Raw genomic sequence first — 26,331 nt, forward strand, 5'->3', positions numbered from 1 at the left:
AAAGAAGCAGCCCCAACACGGCCCCCTGTGGAGCACCACTGGTAACCAGCAGCCAATCAGAATAGGATCCCTTTATTCCCACTCTCTTTTTCCTGCCAATCAGCCAACGCTCTATCCACGTATGTAACTTTCCCGTGGGCTCTTAACTTGTTAAGCAGCCTCATGTGCGGCACCTTGTCAAAGGCCTTCTGAAAATCCAAATATACAACATCCACTGCATCTCTCTTGTCTAGCCTACTTGTAATTTCCTCAAAAAATTGCAATAGGTTTGTCAGACAGGATTTTCCTTTAAGGAATCCATGCTGAGTTCTGCATATCTTGTCATATGCCTCCAGGTACTCTGTAACCTCATCCTTGACAGTCGACTCCAACAACTTCCCAACCACCGATGTCAAGCTATGTTGAGTAACAATGAACGTGAACTTGGATTCAAGTTAATAGGAGAGTACAGCACAGGAACAGGCCCTTCAGCCCATAATGTTGTGCTGAACAAATAAATTAGGAATCAAATGGCCAACTAAACTCATCCCTTTTGCCTACACAATGACCATTTCCTCCCATTTTCCTCACATCCATGTGCCGATCTGAACGTCTTTTAAAAGTCTCTAATGTATTTGCCTCGACCACCTCCCCAGGCAGCTCATTCCAGGCACCCACCACTCTGTGTGTAAAATAAAAGCTGCCCCTCACATCTGTTTTAAAATCATGCCTCTGACTGTACAATGACAGGTCCCTCTGCTGTCATGCTTGTTTCCATAATGTGATTAAAGGTTTGTAACAGTCTGATAACTTGGCACTGGAAACATGGCATTGCACAACAGGCTGACTCCAGCACATTCTCAGCCTGCTTTAGTCTCTGACGCAAACAACGTACTTCACTGTCTGCTTCGATTCACGTGTGACAAGTACGTTTAATTGATAAGGACTTGATCTGATGGCAAGAGGGCCCAGGATGTTTGAAGACCAGACCCTCCTGCATAGACTTGCCTCTCCTGGAGTATGAAGTTGTGACATGGGTTGATGAGTGCAAACACCTCAACACATCACAGGCACCAGCCTACCCTTCACAAGGGCGCTTCTACAGAAAGGTGCCTGAAAAGGGCCAATAACATCGTAAAGGATCCCTGCTCATGGACTGTTTGTCCCACTCCCATCAGCGATGAGACTAAGAAGCATACACACCAAGACCACCACACTCACACACAGTTACTTTCCTATGGTCCACTCTCCTCTCCTGGTGAAGGGTCTCGGGCTGAAGCGTCGACTCTTTATTCCTCTCCATAGATGCTGCCTCACCTGATGAGTTCCTCCTGTGTTTTGTTGCTCTGGTTAAACATCACTGACATATGACGTGAAGTGTATTGTTTTGTGGCAGCAGTACAGTGCAATACATAATAAAAAATACAATAAATTACTGTGTTGGCGTGTGGCCAAGTGGTTAAGGTGTTCGTCTAGTGACTTGAAGGTCACTAGTTCGAGCCCCAGCCGAGGCAACGTGTTGTGTCCTTGAGCAAGGCAGTTAACCACACATCGCTCTGCAACGACACTGGTGCCAAGCTGTATGGGTCCTAATGCCCTTCCCTTGGACAACATCGGTGTCGTGGATAGGGGAGACTTGCAGCATGGGCAACTGCTGGTCTTCCATACAACCCTGCCCAGGCCTGCGCCCTGGAAACCTTCCAAGGCACAAATCCATGGTCTCATGAGACTAATGGATGCCTATCGAAATTACTACAAGAAATATATAAAACTTAAATGGAATAAGTAGTGCAAAAAGAAAGAAAAAAGTAGTGAGGTAGTGTCCGTGGGTTCAGAAATCTGCTGGCGGAGGGGAAGAAGCTGTTCCTGAAACATTGAGTGTGTACCTCGGGCTCCTGTACTTCCCCCCCTCATGAGAAGAGGCCATGTCCTGGGTGATGGGAGTCCTTAGTGATGGATGTTGCCTTGTTGAGGCATCGCCCTTTGGAGGTGTCCATGTTGATGGGAGGCTTGTGCCATTTTCCACAGGTGTGGGCTGCCCTGCTGAGTGTTTCCAACAGATTGTTTTTTTATTTAAGCAGACTCCTATGTTTAGATTCTCTCATGAGAAGACACCTCTGTTTCCATTTTCTCAAGGTTTTGTCAATGTGCAATCTCGGATAAGTAGGAAATCCATTAGCACTTTCCATTGTTGCTTACACAGGGCGCCTTCCAGCTGGGGTTTTCTTTAAAATATTCCAAGCATATTCTTTTAAAGTCTTTAATCACATTTGACTAATTCAGATGAAGCACTGAGTGCTAATTATTTTCTGCTGGTAAACTGTTCGACCTTGTACAGAGTTGAGTCTTTAATTACACTTCCTAGTAGTAGCATTGATATCAGGAAGGGACTTGGCCGGGTGGGGGGGGGGGTGTCGGTGGTTATGGTGATCATGCTCCTGTCTTAATCAATGGTGTTAACATTCAGAGCTTCAGGTTCCTAGTATTAATCATCAAAAACCCATTTCTCTTAAATTTAAACAATCTCCCTCAAAAGATAATTGGCATGCCAGCTTTTTTGAACTACATTCATAAACTGGATTTCAATACCTAAAGCTCTAAGGGATGCAGTCTCAGTTGGCACTTCTAAGCACCGGCTCAAAACCTATTTATTTAATCTTACTTGTAACTAACGTGTTTTATCTTATATTTTTTAATTGAATTGCTTTATTTCTTACATCCTTCACATACATGAGGAGTAAAAATCTTTACGTTACGTCTCCATCTAAATGTGCAATGTGCAATCATAATCATTTATAATAAATAGAACAGTCAATGTAATATAGAGTACACTCAAGTCAGCGTGAGTTCATCAGTCTGATGGCCTGGTGGAAGAAGCTGTCCCTGAGCCTGTTGGTCCTGGCTTTTATGCTGTGGTACCACTTCCCAGATGGTAGCAGCTGGAATAGATTGTGGTTGGGGTGACTCGGGTCCCCAATGATCCTATGGGACCTTTTTCGCACCTGTCCTTGTAAATGTCCTGAATCATGGGAAGTTCACAACTACAGATGTGCTGGGCTGTCCACACCACTCTCTGCAGAGTCCTGCAATTAATGGAGGTACAGTTCCCATACCAAGCAGTGATGTAGCCAGTCAGGATGCTCTCATTTGTGCCCCTGTAGAAAGGATTTGGGGACTCATACCAAACTTCCTCAACCGTCTGAGGTGAAAGAGGCACTGTTGTGACTTTTCACCACACAGTTGGTGTGTACAGGCCACATGAGGTCCTCGGTGATGTGGATGCTGAGGAACTTGAAGCTGTTTACCCTCTCAACCCCAGATCCATTGATGTCAATAGGGGTCAGCCTGTCTCCATTCCTCCTGTAATTCATAACCAGCTCCTTTGTTTTTCAACACTGAGGGAGAGATTGTTTTCTTGACACCACTGTGTCAGAGAGTTGACTTCTTCCGTATAGGCCACCTCGTTATTGTTTGAGATGAGGCCAATCAATTTAGTGTCGTTGGCAAATTTAATTAGCAGATTGGATCTGTGGGTGGTGATACAGTCATGGGTATACAGGGAGTAAAGGAGGGGACGCAGAATGCAGCCCTGAGGGTGTCAGAGGGTTAGAGGTGAGGGAACCCACACTTACCACCTGCTGGCCATCTGACAGGAAGTCCAGAATCCAGCTGCAGAAGGAAGGGTCAAGGCTGGGGTCTCAGAGCTTCTTGCTGAGCCTGGATGTAACTATGCTGAACTGTAGTCCAAGAACAGCATGCTGTGTGTGTGTCTTCTGACTCATGTACCACCATACAGGAGCAATGCTGGCAACGAGAAAAGGGCATGTCCCGGGTGGTGGGGTCCTTAATGATGGATGCCCCTTTTGAAGATGCCCTGGATACTGAGGAGCCCAGCGCCCACCATGGAATTGACTGAGTTTACAGCTTTCTGCAGCTTTTTCAGATCTTGTATAGTGGCCCCTCCGTTCTAGAGGCTGATGAAACCAGTTAAAATGCCCTCCACTGTACGTATGTAGAAATTTGCAAGAGTATTTGGGTACATACCAATCGTCCTCAAACTCCTGTTTTTGATGGAACACGTTGGTGTTGTGCAGTCATTTGGAACAGTTCCAGTAAGATTCAGTGATTCATACTGCACTAGTCTTGTTTTACATTTCATTCTGAGATGTTATGTGCTGTGTCTGTTCTCCCTGGGGCGGAGGAGGTTAAGACAAGACATGAACATAAAATTTAAAGCTAGGTAAAAGATTGGTTGTATTTGTCTCATGTACATCAAAACCTGCAGTGAAATGTATTGTTTGCGTTAACAACAACCATCTGAAGATGTTCTGGGGGCAGCTGCGAGTGTCACCATGCTTACGTGCCACAACCTACTAACCCGAATGCATTTGGAATGCGGGAGGAAACCAACACAGTCATACTAACTCCTTGCAGACAGTGGCGGGAATCGATCCCCTATTGGTGATCACTGGCGATCAATGCCCTTGAGCGAAACAGCCTACAAAAAGTAGTGGTTACAGCCCAGTCCTCCCCTACATTGAGCACATCTACACGGAGCGCTGTGCAGGAATTCAGCATCCATCATCAGGAACCCTGTCCGTCCAGGTCATGCCATCTTCTCGCTGCTGCCATCAGGAAAGTGGTACAGGGGCCTCAGGGCCCACACCACCAAGTTCAGGAACAGTTACCCTCAACCATCAGGCTCTTGAACCAGATGGGATAACTTAATTCACTTCAAAACTGAACTGATTCCACAACCTATGGACTCACTTTTAAGGACTTTATCTCGAGTGTTCTCAATATTTATTGCTCGTTTTTTTGGTTTACTTTATATTTACTGTGAATGCTCAAGGAAATGAATCTCAGGGTTGTGTATGGTGGCATATATGTACTTTAATAATAAACTTACTTTGTACTTTGTAAAATGGTTGTGCTAACCACTACGTTACTGTGTCACAATTAACAGTCTCCTCTTCTGACTTGTCTAAGTGTTAATCCTCCCAAAAGAGATTTGTAGCATTTCTTCACATCATACAGGATGAGTTATGTTGTTGTAATTTCGTCTTGCTTAAGCAATCTCCAGCCTGCCCTTTCACCTATATTTTAAAGTGCCTGCTTTGAAGCCAATGTAAATGAGTTATGGCTTTGTGTGGACATTCTGTCCGAACTTTGTAATGTTTATCCATCGATAAGCTGGGTAAATATTGAGGGAAGCGCATTAGCGTTGAGAGGAAGGTAGGTAATTGAAGATGGTGTGAGACCTGATTCTTGGCCGTTAATCTGTTTACCGTTGGACCTAGTGCACGTGACAGAGAAGGGTCTTACTGAGTAGCAACAGAACAATTTCTAATTTTAATCAGTGCCCACCATAAACCGAACAGATACTGAGGTCAACACCCTATTATCTCTCTCCTTGTACCCCATGTTGTACCCCGTGCTGGAAGTAGAAATTTTTTATGCCAGAGAAAGATAGATTTTTGAGCAAGTGGAGAAGAAATTTACAATATAGTGTCACAGTTACAGTTAGATCAGTTATGATTTTACTAAATTACGAAGCAGATTTGAGGGCCAGGCTCCTTATTTGTATGTCCATAATGACTAAGCCTCTCCTGAGAGAGCTGCTGCAGTTGTGGCAGTCAGCAAAGCTCTGTGATTAAAAACATAAGCAGAAGTTGGCTGCGTGATACCTGGAGTCTGTTCCCCACACTCTTGATGCCCAGAATCTGGCTTAATATCACCATCACATGTCATGAAAAATGCTGTTTTTGCAGCAGCAGTACAATAGAAAAATACTGAATTACAGTGAGATATATCTTGCATGTTAAATCATTATATTAAATAAGTAGTGCAAAAATAGAAATAAAGTAGTGAGGTACTGTTAATGAATTCAGTGTCCATTCAGAAATTGGACAGCAGCGGGAAGAAGTTGTTCCTGAATCACTGAGTGTGTGTTTACAGGTTTCTGTACCTCATTCCTGGTGATAGCAATGAGAACAAGGCTTGACGGGGGTCCTTTATGAGGACACTGCCTTTTTGAGGCATTGTTCCTTGAAGATGTCCTGGTACTACGGAGGCTAGTGCCCCTCGTACCCGTTTTGGATCCTTGAGGTCCATCCTGTTGAGACCCATCAGTCTCCTTTACATCACCTCTTATTATTTGAGTGTCATGCAGCTCAGCCATTCCATTTCAGAAAACTCTCTCATCCCGTAGGTAAACTTTCCCCGATCTACTTCCAATGCATTCAAACAGCACATAACCAGACCCTTCAGCCCACTCATACACGCTGACTAAGATACCTATCCAAACTAGTCCCACTGACCCAGAACCCTCCAAACCTTTCTTGTCCACAAACCTGTTTTTTTAAAATAGTAATTATTCCTGCCTCTGCCATTTCTTCTTAAACCTTTCCCCTCATCTTAAATCTGTGTCCTTTAGTTTTAGACTCCCCTCGATGTCCTGAACAAGTTATTCACATTTCTCTGGTGTCTGGTCAGCACCTTGTATAATTGTAAGAAGAGTTGTCTAGTTTTATGTTCCATTCCCTTTCAAGAGGCCAGCATTTTGTTGCTCCCTAACTACTTCCTGTTAACTGAGTGTTTGTAAACATAAAAGTTACAAGCTGTATTACAAGTTCATCAAAACACTGAAATGCATTGTTTGCGTCAGCGGCTAACGCTGTCCAAAAGTGTGCTGGGAGCAGCCCGCAAGCCTATATAACCTGCTCACAGCTCACTAGCCCTACCCCGTACATCTTTGGAATGCGGGAGGTAACTGAAGAACATGGAGGAAACGCACATGGTCATGGGGAGAAGCTACGAACTGATTATAGAGGCTGACAGGAATTGAACGACAATTTCGGGTGCAGTAACGGCGTTCTGCTATCCACTGAACTCCTGTGCCACCCAACAGCACTGATTAATAGTCCTCTGTTTAAACATCTTTCCTACCCAAGTGCCTACCCTTGCATTTTCAATACTCTGGCAAACTTTGGCCCTTTCGCTTCTGCTAGCTCACTCGGTGAGAGTGCTGCGTCACCAAAGAAGGATGATAGTTGAGGAAAGATTTTGCTGTCTGGTACCGGCCCCCACTGACCCTATGCCTGAGGTGGGTTGCCTCCTCTCTTCACAGAAATTAAAATCAGAATCAGCTTTATCACCGATTTATGTCATAAAATTTGTTGTTTTGCAGCAGCAGTACATTGCAATATGTAATAAAACGATAATTTATTTATATATCCAGGGTTCGGATCTGAGGGCTCAATTTTGGTTCAGACTGCTGTTCGCTTCAATTGTTTGCATGATTTGCATTGTTCTTTTTCTTGCATAGCAAGTGTTGGTTTTTTATTTTTATTCTTTTTCTTTAATTGGGTTCTTTCGGGTTTCTTGCTTTGTGACTACCTGTAAGCAAGCAAATCTCATAGTTGTAAAATTTATACATTCTTTAATAATAAATGTACCTGAAATATAATTTAAAAGAACTATAAATTACAGTAAGTAGGTTTACATCATTGTCCAAAAATCTTAGACGGATATATATAGCTGGGTTGCCTAAGACTTTTGCACAGTACTGTATATATCAACGTGGAGCAGAGAGCGAGTTTGTACATCTGGCGGGAGCAAAGGATGTTGGGAATGGTGAGGGTGGAGTGCCGTGGGAGGGATTGGGATGGGTGGCAGAAAAGGACTGAATTATCGTCTTTGGTTCAGAAGCCTGACGGTTGAGGGGTAATAACTGTTCCTGAGGTTCCTGCACCACCTTCCTGATGGTAGCAGTGGATGGAGCTTGGCCTGGATGGCGTGAGTCCACAGAACCCTCAGTTAATGGTAGGGGTCCATGGCATAAAAAAAAGGTTGGGAATCCCTGGTGTGGGTCGATGATATAAGCTGCTTTCTTGCAACAGGACTCTATGTAGATGCGTTCACTGGTGGGGAGGACTTTACCTGTGATGAACTGGGCTGTATCCACTATGTTTTGTGGATTTTCCATTCAAGGAAAGCCTATAAAATGTAGAGCCATACAGTACGGAAACGGCCCTTCAGCCCATCAAGTCTCAACTGCACACACTTAGTAGTCACTTTATGAGGTACAGGAATGGACTTCGGTGCGGTCATCCACTTCAAGGTTTCAGAGATGCTCTTCTGCACACCACTGTTGTAACGAGTGGTTATCTGAGTTACCGTCCCCATCCTGTCAGCTTGAACCAGTCTGACCACTCTCCTTTGACCTCTCTCATTAACAAGGTGTTTTCTCCCATAGATCTGCCAGTCACTGGATGCTTTTTTGTTTCTTGTACCATTCTCTGTAAACTCTAGAGACTGTTGTGTGTGAAAATCCTAGAAGATCAGCAGTTTCTGAGATACTCAAACCACCCCATCTGGCACCATTAGTTATTCCATGATCAAAGTCACTTAGATCACAGATCTAAGATTTCGGTGGGTCCAGGTCCTTGCTGAGACAGGAGTTAATTCTAGCCATAACCAACCCCTGAAAGCACTTCATTATTGTAGATGTGAGTGCCACTGGTCAATAGTCTTTGAGTCAGCTCACCCTGCTCTTGGGCATTTGTGAGATTGTTGCTCTTTTGAAGTAGGTGGGACTTTGTGACTGTAGCAATGAGAGACTGCAAATATTTTTGAACACCTCTGCTAGTTAATTAGCAAAAGTTTCGGAGCCCTACCAGGTATTTATCAGGGCCTGTCACCTTCGAGGGTTGACCTTGAAAATCAGTCTTGTGTTGGCCTTCGAAACAGAAGTCACAGGGTCACCGGAAGCTGTTGGTATCCTCATAGCTGTAATTTTATTCTTCCTTTTAAAACTTGTATAAAAGGCATTGAGTTCATCTGGGATGAAGCGTCACTGCCATTCGTGATGTTAGGTTTTGCTTTGTAGGAAGTAATGGCTTTCAAACTCTGCCAAAGTTGACGTGCATCCGATTCTGCCTCTAACCTCGTTCGGAATTGTTGCTTTGTTCTTGAGATATCCCTCCATAAGTTGAAAATGGCCTCCTTGTATAGTCCTGGGACTCCAGACTTAAAAACCACAGATCTAGCTCTCAGCAAACTAAAGACCTACTGGTTCATCCGCAGATTTTGATTCGGGTATGTACAGTATGTTCTTGTGGGCAACTGGAGCACCTAGAGAACATACAAACAGTGACAGAATTGAAGTCCTCGAGCTCGAATAGCATCACGCTAACTGCTACGTTACCATGCAAAGATTCTGCTGAAGCTGGAAATCCAGAGCAACACACACAAAATTATGGAGGAACTCAGCAGGTCAGGCAGAATTTATGGAGAGAAGTAGACAGTTAATGTTTTTTTCCCTGCTCCCTTATCATGATGCTCAGCCTGAAACCTTGACTGTATTCCTTTCCATAGATCCTCCAGCATTGTGTGCATTGTCCTGATGAAGGGACCTAAAACATCGACTGTTTATTCCTCTCCATAGATGCTGCCTGGCTTGCTGAGGTCCTCCAGCATTATGTGAGAGTTGTTCTAAATTGTTATCTTTGGGTGAGGCTCGCAATCTGACACAGGGTTTTAACACAATTCCTTTGTTCCACAACATTTTACAATGGTGGAGATTAAGGATAAAAGATTAACTTGATAGAAAGTGTTACAGTTGTAAATTAATTAAACCAGAGTAAATAAAGATTGTTAGTAATTGTAGAGTCTGGATGGTGACAAGATCACTAACTGGAAGAGATTTCAAAACTTATTGGAGAAACTTTTAATGTCATGAAGCTATCTAAATAGTTTCACATTCTGTACAGACACTCTTGGCCCTAGCATTAATTTATGAGCATGCGATCAATCTATGTATTTAAACTATATTATGTAGTTATATTTATGGCATGTTTTTAATTATTGTCTTTATCTTATTGAGTGTGTATGTGTTTCTTTTTGTGCTGCATCAGAGCAGCAGTAACAATTATTTCATTCTCCTTTACACTTGTTTACTAAAGTGGCATTAAATAATCCTGAATGTTGCCAGCCCCTCTAAATTGCCAGAAGTCATGGATTGCTGTAATATTGACACATTTGATTTAGACAAACATATTAGGGAAAATAAAAAGAAACAGTTCAAATTGTCAAATGGCTTCCAGATCCTTGCCAACATTAAGCGATCTTGAATCTTAAGGGTGGAATGTTTTTGGGTGTTGAGGAAGCAGACTGGGCTGAACAGAGTTACTAACGACTGAGTGTTCTGGTAGATTTGACTTGTTTTCGAAGTTGGTGAAAGTAGGGGAAAGGTTTGAATTGCGATCTTGAGAGCTCTGTTCTGCTGACCATGGGTAAATGATTCATCAGTTGCTGCACTTGCTTTGTTGGACACTTCCTGTTGACCTTTGATACTAATGAGTACAAGAGTCCGAGGGGGAGGACCCTAGCTAGCTATATAAATGCAGGCAGTGACGCCGGACATTCAGGATCTCAGGATAGTTGTCCTTGCTGCCTCTGCTGTCTGTCACACACGTACGTAACTCATCCATCATGTTCCGTGTCCTCGCCAGACTTGGCCGATTCGTGTGTCCTGACTGCAGCTCTCACAGTGGACACGTTGCCTCTACAACTTTCCTACGAGCGACAGTTACTGATAAGTTCACAACCCTGAGGAGGTAGGTCTTGTCATAAAGAGAGGAATCAGATGCTTCTGGGCTTTAGCTGCGTCTCAGTGGGCATGTGCTCTTGTCCGAGCCAGGCTGTGTGATCTGGTCTTATTCCACAGGCCTGAGCATGTGTTTCAGCCAGGCTCACAAGGCAGGATGCTGAGACAATGGTGTGTCATCAGCAACACACACGAAATGCTGGAGGAACTTGGCAGGTCAGACAGTGTCTAGGTTACATTTCAGGGCAAGATCTTCAATCAAGACTGATCAGTACACCATGGGTACGCAGCTTTTCAGATAACAGGCAAGATGCAGGATTCTTAGCAGTGTGGGCGAGCAGGGATCATGAGATCCATGTCCATAGATCCCTCAAAATTGCCATGCAGGTTGATACGGTGGTTAAAAAGGCATATGGTGTTGACCTTCATTAGTCAGAATTATTCAATCCTCTGAGTTCAGGAGCCGCAAGATTTTGTAGCTGTACAAAACCCTGGTTAGACCACACTTGGAATATTGTGTTCAGTTCTGCTTGCCTCATTATCGGAAGGATGTGGAAGCTTTAGAGAGGCTGCAAAATTTACCAGGATGATGTCTTATGAGGATAGAATGAGTGACCTAGGGCTTTTCTCTTTGGAGTGAAGGAGGATGAGGGGTGATTTGATGGAGGTGTATAAGTTGATAAGAGGCATCAAGAGTGGACAGCCAGAGACCAGACATAATTTTAAGGTGATTAGTTGAAAGTCTTGGGGGGGGGGGGGGGGCGGGTTGATGTCACAGGTTTTTTTTTTGCACAGAGTGGTGGATGTGTGAAGTGTCTTGCCAGGGTGGTGGTAGGGGCAGGTGCATTAGGAGCACTTAGAAGCTCTTAGGTATGCATGTGGATGATAAAAAAATGGAAGGAAGAGTTAGATTGATCTAGGTTAAGAGGTCAGCACAACATTGTGGGCAGAAGGACCTGCACTGTTCAATGTTTTATGTTATAAAAAGTTAAAGTTAAAGTCTGTTCTGAGCCTTATAGGCTCATCAGGCCGGTGCTTATGCCGGTTTCCGTGGCGTGAAAGAACTGAGTACCCCCCCCCCCCCCCCCCCGGATAGGATGCCAGCCTATCGCGAGGTTAACCCCCAGCATTTTGCCGGTACCCATTTTCAGCTGGGTGGACTGGAGCATTGTGTGGTTAAGTGCCTTCCTCAAGGACACAACACACTGCCTCGGCTGGGGCTTGAACTCACGACCTTCAGATCGCTAGTTCAACGCCCTAACCACTTGGCTACGCACCACACTTCTATGTTATAAAGTGGACATGAACTCCCTTAACATTTTGAAGACCAGTGAGATTTCTCTGGTGTCATGGCCGGTTGTTATCCCACAATCAATGTCATTTAAACAATGAGTTTGACATTGGTTGTTTGTCTCCACAACTGGGGCTCGACCCACTGTGTTGGTGTTTTTTATTGCTTACTTAATAGAGCACAGCACAAGAACAGGCCCTTCAGCCCACAATGTTGTGCCAAACCAATTACATTTGTAATCAAATAGCCAGCTAAACTAATCCCCTCTGCCTCCACAATGTCCATTTTCCTTACATTCATGCGCCTATCTAAACGTCTCTTAAAAATCCCTGAAGTATCTACCTCTACCACCACTCTCTCGTACAAATTCTTTGAAATGTTATTAATGTCTGACATTGTGGAGAGAGGGTAGGAGAATAGGGTTGAGAGGAATTATTAATCAGCCACGAAGGGCTAGCAGATAGACTCAATGGGCTGAATGGTCTAATTCTATTCCTATGTCTTGTGGTCTTGTTGCTATTTTTGAGATCTTGCTCTAACTTGACAACTGGGTTTTCTTGGGTGACTATGGTAATGTTCCTTGTGACGTCCTGTATCAGTACTGGACACTCACAACGCTATAACCCCATTCCTTATAACTCGCTGGAGTTTAGCAGAATTCGGGTGGGATCTCATTGAAACTTATCGCATATTGAAAAGCACTAGACAGAGTGGACGTGGAGAGGATGTTTCCAGCAGAAGTGGAGTGTAGGGCCAGAGGGCATCGCCTCAGAATAGAAGGATGTTTCCTTTAAAATGGAGAGGAGGAGCAATTTCCTTCTCCTTCATAAGTTATCATGTGCTATGTGTACTACTGTGCTTTACACCCTGGTTCAAGAAATGACCGGTTTCTATATACGTTATATGTTGCATACATATTTATAGTTAAATGACAATAAACTTGACATGACTTGATTTATTTAGCCAGAGGGTGGTGAATCTGTGGAATTCATTGCCGCAGACGGCTGTGGAGACTGGGTCATTTAAAGTGGAGTTTTATAGGTCCCTGATTAGTCAGAGTGTCAAAGGTTACCATAAGATATAGGAGCCGAATTAGGCCATTTAGCCCATCAAGTCTGCTCCACCATTTCTTCATGGCTAATCTAATTTCCCTCTCAGCCCCAATCTCCTGCCTTCTCCCCAAGTCCCTTAATGCCCTGACCAATCAAGAAATTATCAACCTCTGCCCTAGATATACATAAAGACTTGGCCTCCACAGCTGCCCGTGGTAAAGAATTCCAGAGATTCACCACCCTCTGGCTAAAGAAATTCCTTCTCACCTCCATTGTGAAAAGATACCCCTCTATTCTGAGGCTGTGTCTTCTGGTCTTAGACTCTCCCACCCTAGGAAACATGCTCTCCACATCCACCCTATCAAGCCTTTCACCATTTGATAGGTTTCAATGAGGTCACCCCTCATCTGAATTCTAGTGAGCACAGGCCCAAAGCCATCACTCTTCATATAACAAACCATTCAATCCTGGAATCATTTTTGTGAACCTCCTTTGAACCCTCTCCAGTTTCAGCACATCCTTTCTAAGATAAGAGGCCCAAAACTGCTCACAATACTCCAAGTGAGGCCTCACCAGTGCTTTATAAAGTCTCAACATTACATCCTTGCTTTTATATACTAGTCCTCTTGAAATGAATGCTAAAATTGCATTGGCCTTTCTCACCACAGACTCAACCTGCAAATTGACCTTTGGGAGATCCTGCACAAGGACTCCCAAGTCCCTCAGTTTTTTGTATTTTCTCTTCATTCAGAAAATAGTCAGTACTTTTATTTCTAATGCCAAAGTGCATGACCATACACTTCCTGACACTATTCCATCTGCAAATTCTTTCCCCATTCTCCTAATCTGTCTAGGTCCTTCTGTAGCCTCTCTACTTCCTCAAAACTACCTGTCCCTCCAATTATCTTCATATCATCTGCAAACTTTGCAACAAAGACATCAATTCCATCATTTAAGTCATTGATAAATAACGTAAAAATAATCAGTCCCAACACAGACCCCTGTAGAACACCACAAGTCACCAGCTGCCAGCCAGAAAAGGCTTCCTTTATTCACACTCTTTGCCCCCTGCCAATCAGCCACTGCTTTATCCAGAATCTTTCCTGGAATACTGTGGACTCATAGCTTGTTAAGCAGCCTCGTGTATGGCGTCTTGTCAAAGGCCTTCTGAAAATCCAAGTACACAACATCCACCGATTCTTCTTTATTTATCTTGCTTGTTATTTCCACACAGAATTCCAACACATTTGTCAGACAAGATTTTCCCTTAGGGAAACCATACTGACTATGACTTATTTTATCATGTAACCCCAACTACCCTGAAACCTCATCCTCAATCAACTCAATCGTCCCGACTACTGAGGTCAGACTAACTGGCCTGTAGTTTCCTTTCTTCTGCCTCTCCCTCTTCTTGAAGAGTGGACAAGGCAAGAGAAAGGGGTTGAGAGCGATAATAAATCAGTCATGATTCAAGATTCAAAAACTCTATTGTCATTCTAACCATACATCAGCTCTGCAGGGCAGAATGAGACAGCGTTTCTCAGGAGCAGTGCAATAATAACATAACAAACGCAGCACTAAATAATACACATAACAATAAATAGTAAAACACAACAGCCACATGTCAGTTAAAATCAGTTATAAGTGTCCAGTGCAAGTTAAAAGTGTCCAAAGCAGAGTCAGGTAGAGCAGCTATTTCGGAGTCTGACTGCCTGTGGGAGGAAGCTGTTTAGTAGCCTTGTGGTTTTAGTTTTGATGCTCCTGTAACGTTTGCCTGATGGTAGAACAAACAGTTCACAGAGAGGGTGTGAGGGGTCTTTAATGATGAAATGGCGGAGCAGACACTATGGGCCGAAAAGCCTAATTCTACTCCTATGTCTTATGGTCATTGAATCTTGACTTTAACATCAATTGTCATCCAGCTTTTAATGAATGCCATGAACTACTTTACGGTTATTGTGAGTTGAAAAATGCTTTAGAATGTATCACTACGGGGTTGGCACAGTAGTGTGGGTAGCATAATGCTGTTACGGTGCCAACGACCCAGGTTCCATCCCTGCTACTGTCTGTAAGGAGTTTGTACGTTCTCCCCGTGACCACCCAGACTCTCTGCATTTACAGAGTCTCCTTGATATAGTACAAAAAATGTCCAGATACTTCAGAAGGTGGTTCCTGATGAACACGTTCCGTTGAACCGAATGAGCGACTATGAGCAGCAGTTCTGTCAGCTGCAGAGGTTTATGGTGGGCTTTACACAGCCTGGGAATTCAGCAGCTTGGAACATGGTCTGTGCAGGGTAAACCTTGGATCATGTAACAATCACAGCTTTCTCAGAGAGTGTAGGGCTGCAGGCAGTTTCCCCTCCTTCCCTCTAAACAGCTTCTCTCTGTCCTCAAATCCACCACACTCCTCTACATTCACTGTCCCTGCCTCTCTCCACCTTTTCTCCTTCAGAGCTGCGTGTTACCTGCATTCTCTCTGTTTGCCTATCTGCCTCTTCCCCCACCTCTCCTTTCCCGAGGGCCAGTATTATCTGCATCCTCCCCTCCGCCCCTGAGCTGTCAGTGTTGATCGTGTTGCATTACGTCAGGGCTCGGAGCACATTGGCTGAGCCTCAGTCACCACACCGTGCTGACCCAGACTGTGGGCGGCCCGGGGATGGATTGCTAACAGCCTGCAGCTTTGCGCATTTATGCAGTGGAATGCCACACTGTTCCCACGGCCTACAGGTACTGTGTGTGTGTGTGTGTGTGTGAGAGAGAGAGAGAGAGAGAGCGCGTGAGAGGGAGGAGGCATTGTTGTGCTGAAGCTGCTCATTCACTGAGTTCTCTGGTGATTTGTGGCTGTTAAGGCATTACAGTCTGCTTGAAGTTTGGATTGTCGGGACTTGCCATGTATATGTGATACTCTGTGCCAGGAAGTGTGGAATTCTTTTCCACCAGCGCAACGGAAATGTGTGCTTGTGACTCAGTGATCTGGGATTGATGGGTGTGTTTTCCACACAGTGTCTCACTGCCCTACATCATTGTTGCATTACCGTTGGTCTGTCTGTCTGTCTCCCTTTCTCTCTCATTCTCTCTCCCTCTCTCTGTCTCTCCTCACCTTTCCCTTATTCCAACACCCTCCCTGTGTGTGTGTGTGTGTGTGTGTGTGTGTGTGTGTCTCCCTTCATTCTCTCCTTCCCTCTGCCTCTTTTTATGTTTTTTTTCTCTCTGACCCTCTTTGCGTGTCTCTCTCTCTTCACAATTTCCTTTCCCTCCCCCTCTTTCTGTGTGTGTGAGACTGTGATTTACTGTGTTCACCTGCAGCCTGTGTAGGTATCTGTCAGCTTCACCGCGATTTGCCAAGATCTCGAGACAGTAAAGGCTTGCGCTGACATAGTCAGTCAAGTCCCAGGTAACGTGCTCTCACACCAAGGTTAAGTGCTGATATGCTGAACTGCAGTCACTCACAGATCGTGTCCTGGGACAATTCTGCCTTGTCGCAGAGACCCCTGCAACAATGGCTCATGGGTTTGAACTGTGCTCCGTTAACCAGTCAATGTCAGAGCATGGTGTGTACAGAGAGAGATCCTTGCTATTTAGGTTAAGAAGAGGAGAACTTGAAATGTCTGATGCAGAAGCTACTTACTGGCTGTTATGCTGCTGGTGTTTAGAGCAGTAATGAAGGTCCTCCATCTCTGGTGATATTCATCATGTCAATACCTTCCTTGGTTTTCACTACTGTTGGTCATGCGGATCCTGGGTGCAGACTCAGGAACTGAATTGACTTTATTACTTACATTCTTCACGTACCTCAGTAAAAATCTTTACGTTATGTCTCCGTCTAAATGTGCAATGTGCAATTTATGGTAATTTGTAATAAATAGTATGTACAACAGGACAGTCAGTATAACATAGAAATACAATTGTATCAGCGTGAATTAATCAGTCTGATGGCCTGGTGGAAAAAGCTGTCCCGAAGTCTGTTGGTCCTGGCTTTTATGCTGCGGCACCGTTTCCCGGATTGTGGTTGGGGGTGACTCAGGTCCCCAATGATCCTTCGGGCCCTTTTTACACACCTGTCTCTGTAAATGTCCTGAATAGTGGGAAGTTCTGCATACCGAAACATTCAGACATAGGAGGATTCTTCATTTCTGTTTCTGTAACAATTTTGTTTTACCAGTCAGGGTTGTTACCCTGAGCTGAACTCCCTTCACTTATCTCGAGGACCAGGTGCCCTACCAAGAGCCAAAGCTGATTACAGCCAGCACATAGGCCTCCAAACCACAACGCGGTTGTGGTCGTCTTGGAGGGCAGAAGGTACACATACATTGGCTGGTAATGGGGTTCAGGTAGGATGGTTTGGGGGAGAAAGGTATCAGGAGTGGTTTTGATGGGCTGAACTGCCTAATTCTGCTCCTGTAGCTCATGGGTAGTATATCGCTGAATGGAGTGTTGTGTACAAAGTGTGCAGGATTCACTTTGTTATCCTGGGGCTGTGTGAACTGTCGTGCCTGGTCTTCATTCCCTCTCTCCTTCTGTCTCCCTAGTCTTTCCACGATGCCCGGATCCCTTCCCGTGACCGCCGAGGCCCGCTGGCCCAAGGATGTGGGCATCATCGCCATGGAGATCTACTTCCCGGCGCAGTTTGTGGAGCAGACTGAGCTGGAGAAATTCGACGGGGTGGACGCCGGCAAGTACACAGTAGGCTTGGGGCAGTCGCGCATGGGCTTCTGCTCGGACCGCGAGGACATCAACTCGCTCTGCCTGACGGTGGTGCAGCGCCTGTTGGAGCGGAACAACCTGCCCTACGAGAGCATCGGGCGGCTGGAGGTGGGCACCGAGACCATCATCGACAAGTCCAAGTCCGTCAAGACCGTGCTGATGCAGCTCTTCGAGGAGTCCGGCAACACCGACATCGAGGGCATCGACACCACCAATGCCTGCTATGGGGGCACGGCTGCTCTCTTCAACTCTGTCAACTGGGTGGAGTCCAGCTCCTGGGATGGTGGGTTCATGCTCCCTCCCTCACCCCCACCTGCTGCATCCCATCTCCATGAGCCTCTGGTCTCACACGCCGAGACTTCCATACTACACTGCCGCAGAATTAGGCCATTCTGACACTCTGATTTATTGAGAACTTATCAAACTCTGCTTTAAATATAGCCAGTGACTTGGCCTCCACAGCTGTCTGTGGCAATGAGTTCCACAGACATGCCACCTTCTGACTACTCTGGCTAAAGAAATTGCTTCTCATCTCTGTTCCAAAGCGATGTCCCACTCGTCTGAGGTTGGGCCCTCTGGTCCTTGACTTCCCCACTATTGGAAACATCCTCTCCACATCCACTTTAGGCCTTTCAATACACAAGAGGTTTCAATTACATCCCGCTCATTCTTCTAAACTCCAAGTACAGATACAGAGCCATCAAATACTGCTTATATATTAACCCTTTCATTCATTTTGGGCACGTAGTCAAGTGGTTAAGGCGTTCGTCTAGTGATCTCAAGGTCGCTAGTTCGAGCCTCAGCTGTGGCAGCGTGTTTGGGCCCTTGAGCAAGGCACTTGATCACACATTGCTCTAGTCTGTGCGAGGAGTGGCGCCCCGCACAGACTTCCAATCTGTGCCTTGTAAGGCATGAAAATGCCTGACGCAGGCCTCTCATGGTCTGAGTCGACGTTCCCCCTTTTCATTCATGAGAATCTCCTCTGTTCCCTCTCCAATTCCAGTACATCCTTTCTTAATAGGGCTTAAAACTGCTCACAGTACTGATGAATGCCTTGTAACGCCTCAGCTTCACATTCTTGTTTTTATATTCTAAGCATCTCAAAATGAATGTTGTTAATACAACCCTTCACAACTTCAGCTTGTTCAAAACACACAGAAGCAGGCCTTACGTCCACTGCGTCTTTTTTACCCATCTACATCAATCTCCTTTGCCTTTATTAAAGATGTACAAGTCACACACACACGCGCACGTGCGCGCGCACACACACACACACACGCGCGCGTGCGCGCGCACACACACACACACACACAGGAACTCAGAAAGTCGAGCAGCATCTATGGAGAGAAATAAAGAGTCAACGTTTCAGGCAGACCCTTCATCAGGACTGGAAAGAAAGGGGGCCGAAGTTGTGGCTATGGGAGAAGGGGAAGGGGAATAACGCAAGTTGGGGAAATTCTGTTCATGACATCAGGTTGGAGGCTACCTAGACAAGTTGCTCCTCCTACCTGAATGTGACCTCATCGTGGCAGTAGAGGAGGCCATGGACCAACCTGTTAGACTTGGAATGGAAAGCTGATTGAAGTAAGTAGCCACTTGGAGATCCTGCCCTTCCATTTCTGATGAACAGCTTCAGCTCAAAATGTCAACTTTTTGTTCCCCTCCGTAGATGCTGCCTGTTGTGGTTACAATGTGCTGGAGGAACTTAGCGGGTCAAGGAATGTGTGGGGGGGAAGAAACTGTTGATGTTTCAGCTCTGGACTCTGCTCCAGGACAAGGATTGTGCCTGACTCCTGATGTAGGGTTTTAATCCGAAACGTCAGGGATTCCTTCTCGCCCATGGATGTTGCTCGACCCGCTGAGTTCCTCCAGCAGATTGTTTGTTACTCATTGAGTCAATTCTTCCATTCCATCATAGCTGATTATTATCCCTCTCAACCCCATTCTACTGCCTTCTTCCTGTAACCTTTCACACGCTGCCTAAACCAAGAACCTATTGACCTCCACTTTAATTATACCCAATGACAGCCTCCACAGCCATCTGTGGCAATGAATTCCACAAATACACCACCCTCTGGCTAAAGAAAGACCTCTCCACCTCTGTTTTAAATCAACGTCACTCTGGTCCTAGGCTTCCCCATTCTAGGAAACATGCGGTCCACATCCACTCTGTCTGCGCTGTTCAATATTTGATGGGTTTCAGTGAGATTCCCCCTTTCTCCTAAACTCCGGCGAGTACAGGCCCAGAGCGATCAAATCCTACTCATACAGACTGTGCAAGTCTTAGGCACCCGACATTTTTTATATGGTTTCAGATGTTACGGCCTCCACAGATCCCCGATCTCAACATCATTGAGGCTGTCTGGGAGTACCTGGAGAGAGACAGAAGCAAACGAGACAGCCAAAGTCTGTAGAAGAACTGTGGCAAGTTCGCCAAGATGCTTGGAAGAACCTACTATCCGATTTTTAAAAATTTCTTTATTATTAATAAACTGCATGACAGCGTACCTAAGAGAATGCAAGCAGTTCTAAACCAGACGGTGGTCTCACCAAATGCTGATTTGATTTTTTTTTTGTTTGCTGCTCTTCGTAGTAAATTTTTTGATATTTGAAAACTTGTAATTTAATTATTTTTGAAAGCATCTTTGCTTTACAGAATTTGTTTTACATGTGCCTAAGACTTGCACAGTACTGCATGTTAACCCTTTCATTTCCAGGATCATTCTTGTGAACTTCCTCTGGACCTTCTCCAATTCCAGCACATCCTTTCTTGGATAAGGAGCCCAAAACTGCTTACAGTACTCCAAGTGTGGTCTGACCAATGCCTTATGAAGCCTCAGCGTTATGTCCTTACCTAATTCAGCTACACAAAAGCAGCCCACAAAGATGTAATGTTGAGGCTTCACAAAGCAGTGGTGAGACATCACTTGGAGTATTGAGAGCAGCTTTGGGCCCCTCATCTCAGAAAGGATGTGCTGACATTGGAGAAGATTCACAAAAATGTTTCCAGGATTGAAAAGTTTGTCATATAAAGGGCCTGTTTTCACTGGAATTCAGAAGAATGAGAGGTGGCCTCATTGAAACTTATCGAATGTTGAAAAGTCTTGATAGAGTGGATGTGGAGAGAACGTTTCCTATGGTGGGAGAGCGCATGACCAGAGGACGCAGTCTCAGAATAGAGGGGCATTCTTTTAGAACGGAGGTGAGGAGGAATTTCTTCAGCCAGAGGGTGGTGAATCTGTGGAATTCGTTACCACAGACGGCTGTGGAGGCCAAGTCATTGTGTATATTTAAGGCAGAGGCTGATAGATTCTTGATTGATCAGGGCATGCATGGATATGGGGAGAAGGCAGGAGTTCAGGGCTGAGAGGAAAAACAGATCAGCCACGATGAAGTGGCAGAGCAGACCCAGTGAGCCAAGTGGCCTAATTCTGCTCCTTTGGCCTTATAATACAAACAGTGTTCTTCATTTGAAACTTTTGCATTATGTTATAGGAATATGTGCTACTGCAGAATTACCTACTTCTTGATCATACCCAGCACACAAATATAAATTCTCAAATCTTGTGCACATGTAAGACACAATGGGTGATATCTGACAATTCTGTAAATAGCATGAAACCTTCTCTAACGCAATCTGAGATACGGCCATTGCCGTATCTCTGCCTGAGAGATCTGTGGCCCTTACAGCGGAGTCTGTTGAACAGACAGGTGTGCAGAGGAGGAGGATTTGTGTAGGAGGTAAACTGACTTCACGGTGAAACCAAATCCCACACCGTGGCGATGATTCAGGGGCAGGTGCGGGTAGGAGTGGTGGAGATCCGTGCTCTTAACACTTTCTTTCTGCCTGTGGCTCGGCAGGACGCTACGCATTGGTTGTTGCCGGTGACATTGCTGTCTACGCTACCGGGAGTGCACGCCCCACGGGAGGGGCCGGCGCCATTGCAATGCTGGTCGGACCTGACTCACCCCTGGGATTAGAGCGAGGTACGTTAGCACGAATTTCCCTCCGAATGTGGAATTCTATTGAGCTACAGTAAAAAGCTTGTCTTGCTTGTTCATACAGATCAATTCATTACACAGTGCATTGAGGTAGAACACCCCCCATCCCCTCAAAGGGCACCTCCCACAGTGCTCAGCACATTAGGAGAGAACCTTCCCGACTGCCTCCTCTCCCCAGGCCAGCGAGTCCCAGGCTCAGAGGCCTGTGAGTTGGCAGCCCGAATGTGCCCAGAGCCCAAAGTCGGCACGAGGAGACAAGCTGGGAGAGGGGGGATGAAAAAAGAGAGAAGGGGGAGTGGTAAGAAATTACTGGAAGTTAGAGATATTGATGTTCATGCCATCTGGTTGGAGGTCACCCAGATGCAATATGAGGTGTTGCTCCTCCACCCTGAGAATACGAGGGGTGGGAATTGGACTGATGAGATTATTAATGAGTGAGAGTGATGAATATCCTGCCAACACTGGGGTGTCATCACTAGGACAGCGACCTTTGATATGTACTTCACATGCTTTTTGAATTATATTTTATTAACTTATTTGTGGTAATATTTTGTTTTATGTGCTGTGTGTGATGTATATATGTATGGTCAGGTGACAATGAACTAGTTTGGGTGCCACAGTACTGTAGCAGTTAGTGCAACGCTATTACAGTTGGGAGTTCAGTTCTGGTGTCATCTGTAAGGGTTTGTACATTCTACCAGTGACCATATGGTTTCCTCCCACAGTTCAAAGACGTAATGGCTGGTAGGGTAATTGGTCATTGTAAGTTGGCCTATGGTTAGGATAGGTTTAAAAAAGTGAGTTGCTGGTTGGTGTGGCTCATTGGACTGGAACTGCCTATTCCACACAGTATCTCTAAATAAATAAAGATTTTCTTTAAAACTTGAATTTATCCTTGGGAACCAGCATGGATCTGATGGGTTGAATGGCCTTGTGCATCTCTGTAAGTCTTCAGCCAGTCGTGAGTGAGTGTGTGGGGCCTGTTCATTGCTGAATGCAGGTGTCTCTGTGCACCTCGTGCGAAGGTTGTTTGCCTCTGTGGTTGCCCTGGGCTAGCATTGTAAATGCTGACTGTACCCTTCCCCACAGGGCTGCGCGGGACCCACATGCAGCATGCGTACGACTTCTACAAGCCCGACATGGTGTCAGAGTACCCTGTGGTGGATGGCAAGCTCTCCATTCAGTGCTACCTCAGTGCGCTTGACCACTGCTACAGGTTCTACTGCAACAAGTACCAGGCACAGAAGCAGAAAGGTGAGCAGACTCTCCAGCCCAACTAGCCCGTGTTGGCCCAGTTGCCTCATGAGCTGGTCCTATTTGTCTGTGTTTGGCCCACGGGTTCCCAGCCTGGGGTCACAGGCCCCTCAGTTAATGGTGTTGGTCCATGGTCTGAAACCCCTGCTCTAAACCCTTCCTATCCTTGTACCTGGCCTAATGTCTGTTAAATGCTATAATTATGTGACCCTCAACCACTTGCTGTGTTGGCTCGTTCCTACACCCACTATCCTGTGTGTTGAAAACTTGTCTGGGATGGTGGGCTAGTGTTTCATATCACAGTTCATAGGACAGTGATTGGGGTTTAATTTTGCCACTGTCTATAAGGAGTTTGTATGTTTTCCCAGTGACCATATTGTTTTCCTGCGGGTGCTCCAGTTTCCTCCTGCATTGCAAAGATGTATGGGTTAGAATTTGTGAGTTGTGGACATGCTGGTGGCATGGTGACACCTGCACACCCTCGGGCGTGGTGACGCTTGCACCTCCTCGGAAATTAAGCATTTCACTGTGTGTTTTGATGTACATGTGACAAATAAAGCTAATCTTTATCGTTAACCTCCCCTATCCTTGTGCATGTTGAACCTCTGGCAGCTTGGTCCATATACCCCTCATCCTCTCCGTTGAAAGCTTGCCCTTCAGGTCTCCATTTAATCTTGTCTCTCTCGAACTAAACCTCTGCCCTTCCATTTTGGGTTGCTCTTCCCTGGGGTCATGATTGTCACCATTCGCCTTATTTATGGCCTCATGATTTTATAAACCTCTACAAGTCCACTCCTCAGTTGTTGGGTTATGTGTGTGTGATACAGGCCTGACATTACACAAATGGACCCTTTCCCACTCTCCTAAACTCTGGTTAGGCTGCATTGCGTTGAGTACTGATTGCCCCATTATAGGAATGATGTGGAGACTTGGGAGAGAGTGCAGAAGAGCCAACAGGATTCTAACTGGATTAGAGGTTTGTGGTATGAGGAGAGGCTGAACAAGCTGGGGTTGTTTTTTCTGAAACAGGAGAGGCTTACAGGGGCTTATAAAATTGAAAGGCACAGATAGAGTTGAGAGTGGGTATCCTTTTCCCAGACACGAGGAATTCTGCAGATGCTGGAATTTCAAGCAACACATATCAAAGTTGCTGGTGAACGCAGCAGCGTTTCGTCCTGACGAAGGGTCTCGGCCTGAAACATCGACTGTACCTCTTCCTAGAGATGCTGCCTGGCCTGCTGCGTTCACCAGCAACTTTGGTGTGTGTTGCCATCCTTTTCCCAGGCCTGAAACGTCTAATGTGAGAGGGCATGCATTTAAGATGATGGAGGGAAAGCTCAGGGAGATGTGTCGCAAGTTTTTTACACAATGAGAGGTGGGTAACACACGCAAAATGCTGGAGGAACACAGCCGGTCAGCCTGCATCTATAAAAATGAATGAACAGTTGACGTTTCAGGCCAAGAGTGAAAAGGAAGGTGCCAGAATAAAATGGTGTGGGGAGGGGAAGGAGGATAGCTGGAGGTGATAGGTAAAGTCAGGTGGTGGGAAAGGTAAAGGGCTGGAGAAGGAATCTAATAGGAGAGAAGGGTGGACCATAGGAGAAAGGGAAGGAGGAGGGGGACCAGGGGGAGGTGATAGGCCAGAGCGAGATATAGAAGAAGAGGGAGGAGGGGTGGGAATCTTACTGAATAAAGAATTTGATATTCATGCCATCAGGTTGGATGCTACCTAGATGGAATCTGAGGTGTTGCTCCTGCGACCTCAGGGTGGCCTTGCCATGGAGGGTGGTGGTTGCCTAGAAGTACTGCTCAGGGTGGTGGTGGAGGTAGATGCCTTAGAGGCATCTGACAGGCTCTTAATGCAGGGAATGGAGGGATACAGATATTGTGTGGGCAGAAGGAATTGGTTTAGTGCGGAATTTAATTAGTTTAATCATAGGGCTTGTTCCTATTCTTTAATGTTCTGTGACTGAATGGTAGATTAGACAATAGGTGCAGGAGTAGGCTATTCAGCCCTTCGAGCCAGCACCACCATTCACTGTGATCATGGCTGATCACCCACAATCAGTATCCAGTTCCTGCCTTATCCCCATAACCTTTGATTCCACTATCTTTAAGAGCTCTATCCATCTCTTTTTTGAAAGCATCCAGAGACTTGGCCTCCACAGCCTTCTGGGGCAGAGCATTCCATGTATCCACCACTCTCTGTGTGGAAAAAGTTTTTCCTCAACTCCGTTCTAAATGGCCTACCCCTTATTCTTAAACTGTGCCCTCTGGTTCTGATTAGATTAGATTCAACTTTATTGTCATTGTGTCGAGTACAGATACAAAGCCAATGAAATGCATTTAGCATCTGACCAGAAATGCAAAGAATAGTGTTATTTACAAAATAACTGCGAACAAAAAAAGTGCTACAGCACACAAATATAAAAGTACTGAGACAGTACAATACGGATGCAATACTGCTTAGCGCCGTGATGAGAGGTTCAGCAGTGTCACAGCCTCAAGGAAGAAGCTTTTCCTGTGCCTGCTGGTGTGGGAGTGGAGGCTCCTGTAGCGCCTACTGGATGGGAGGAGAGTAAAAAGTCCATGGTTAGGGTGAGATGCATCCCTGATGATGCTTTTCGCCCTGCCCAGGCAGCGTTTATGGTAGATGTTCTCAGTGGTAGGCAATTGGGTGCCGATAATCCGCTGGGCAGTTGTCACGCTGGAGTGCTTTGCGGTCTGATACAGAACGATTACCATACCACACTGAGATGCGGTTGGTGAGTATGCTCTCAATGGTACAGCGGTAAATGTCCGTCAGTATCCTGGGACAGAGGTGAGCTTTGTTGAGGTTAGTTTTGTGTGCAGGAGCAACTCTCTGAAGGTGCAAGGAGGGAGTTGATGGGGTGAATGGCCCTCCCGTGGTGGGTGTGAATTGACCAGCCGGTACGGTTTTGATGGCAGTGCTGTATCCTGTGCGTTGTGTTTCAGAGGGTAGCGATGCCCGGTTCACTCTGCAGGACTTCGACTACTTGGTGTTCCACACCCCCTACTGCAAACTGGTCCAGAAGTCAGTGGCCCGCCTGCTGCTCAATGACTTCCTCCGTGACTCGAAGCCTAACACTGACAGCGGCATCTTCAGTGGCCTGGAGGCCTTCAGGTGAGTGGGTTCCCAATTGGTTTCGTTAATAAACACTGGCTCCTTGTGAAATGTGCCAGCAATGCAGTGCAAGGCATAAAGATTACTATAAATTACAATAAGAATATGTATTTTTAACAATAGTGAGGTAAGTTCACGGAGAAATCTGATGGTAGAGAAGAAGCTGTTCCTGAGACGCTGTGTGTGTCTTCAGGCTCCTGTACCTGCTCCTTGATGGTAGTAATGAGAAGAGAGCACGTCCTCAGTGGTAATGGTTGCTGCCATTCTTGAGGCATCGTGTTTTGAGCATATCC

At 45.6% G+C, this 26,331-nt stretch overlaps 1 protein-coding gene across 6 annotated transcripts in view; it reads left to right on the forward strand.

Moving 5' to 3' along the window:
* Positions 1-26,331, forward strand: part of hmgcs1 (3-hydroxy-3-methylglutaryl-CoA synthase 1 (soluble)) — a 69,775-nt gene that overhangs the window by 35,305 nt on the left and 8,139 nt on the right. For 3 of the 6 annotated variants that reach the window (XM_072257551.1, XM_072257547.1, XM_072257546.1), the window contains exons 2-5: positions 17,463-17,920; positions 21,499-21,624; positions 22,729-22,893; positions 25,870-26,038. In XM_072257551.1, the coding sequence (XP_072113652.1) occupies positions 17,473-17,920; positions 21,499-21,624; positions 22,729-22,893; positions 25,870-26,038 (908 nt within the window). In that variant the 5' untranslated portion in view covers positions 17,463-17,472. Of the gene's footprint in view, positions 1-10,421; positions 10,599-15,575; positions 15,661-16,133; positions 16,328-17,462; positions 17,921-21,498; positions 21,625-22,728; positions 22,894-25,869; positions 26,039-26,331 lie in introns of those variants that run through there. The other 3 variants (XM_072257545.1, XM_072257548.1, XM_072257550.1) reach the window with 3 other exon arrangements.

This window comes from Mobula birostris, chromosome 5 (assembly GCF_030028105.1).
Source record: "Mobula birostris isolate sMobBir1 chromosome 5, sMobBir1.hap1, whole genome shotgun sequence".
Classification (NCBI taxonomy): Eukaryota; Metazoa; Chordata; class Chondrichthyes; order Myliobatiformes; family Myliobatidae; genus Mobula; species Mobula birostris.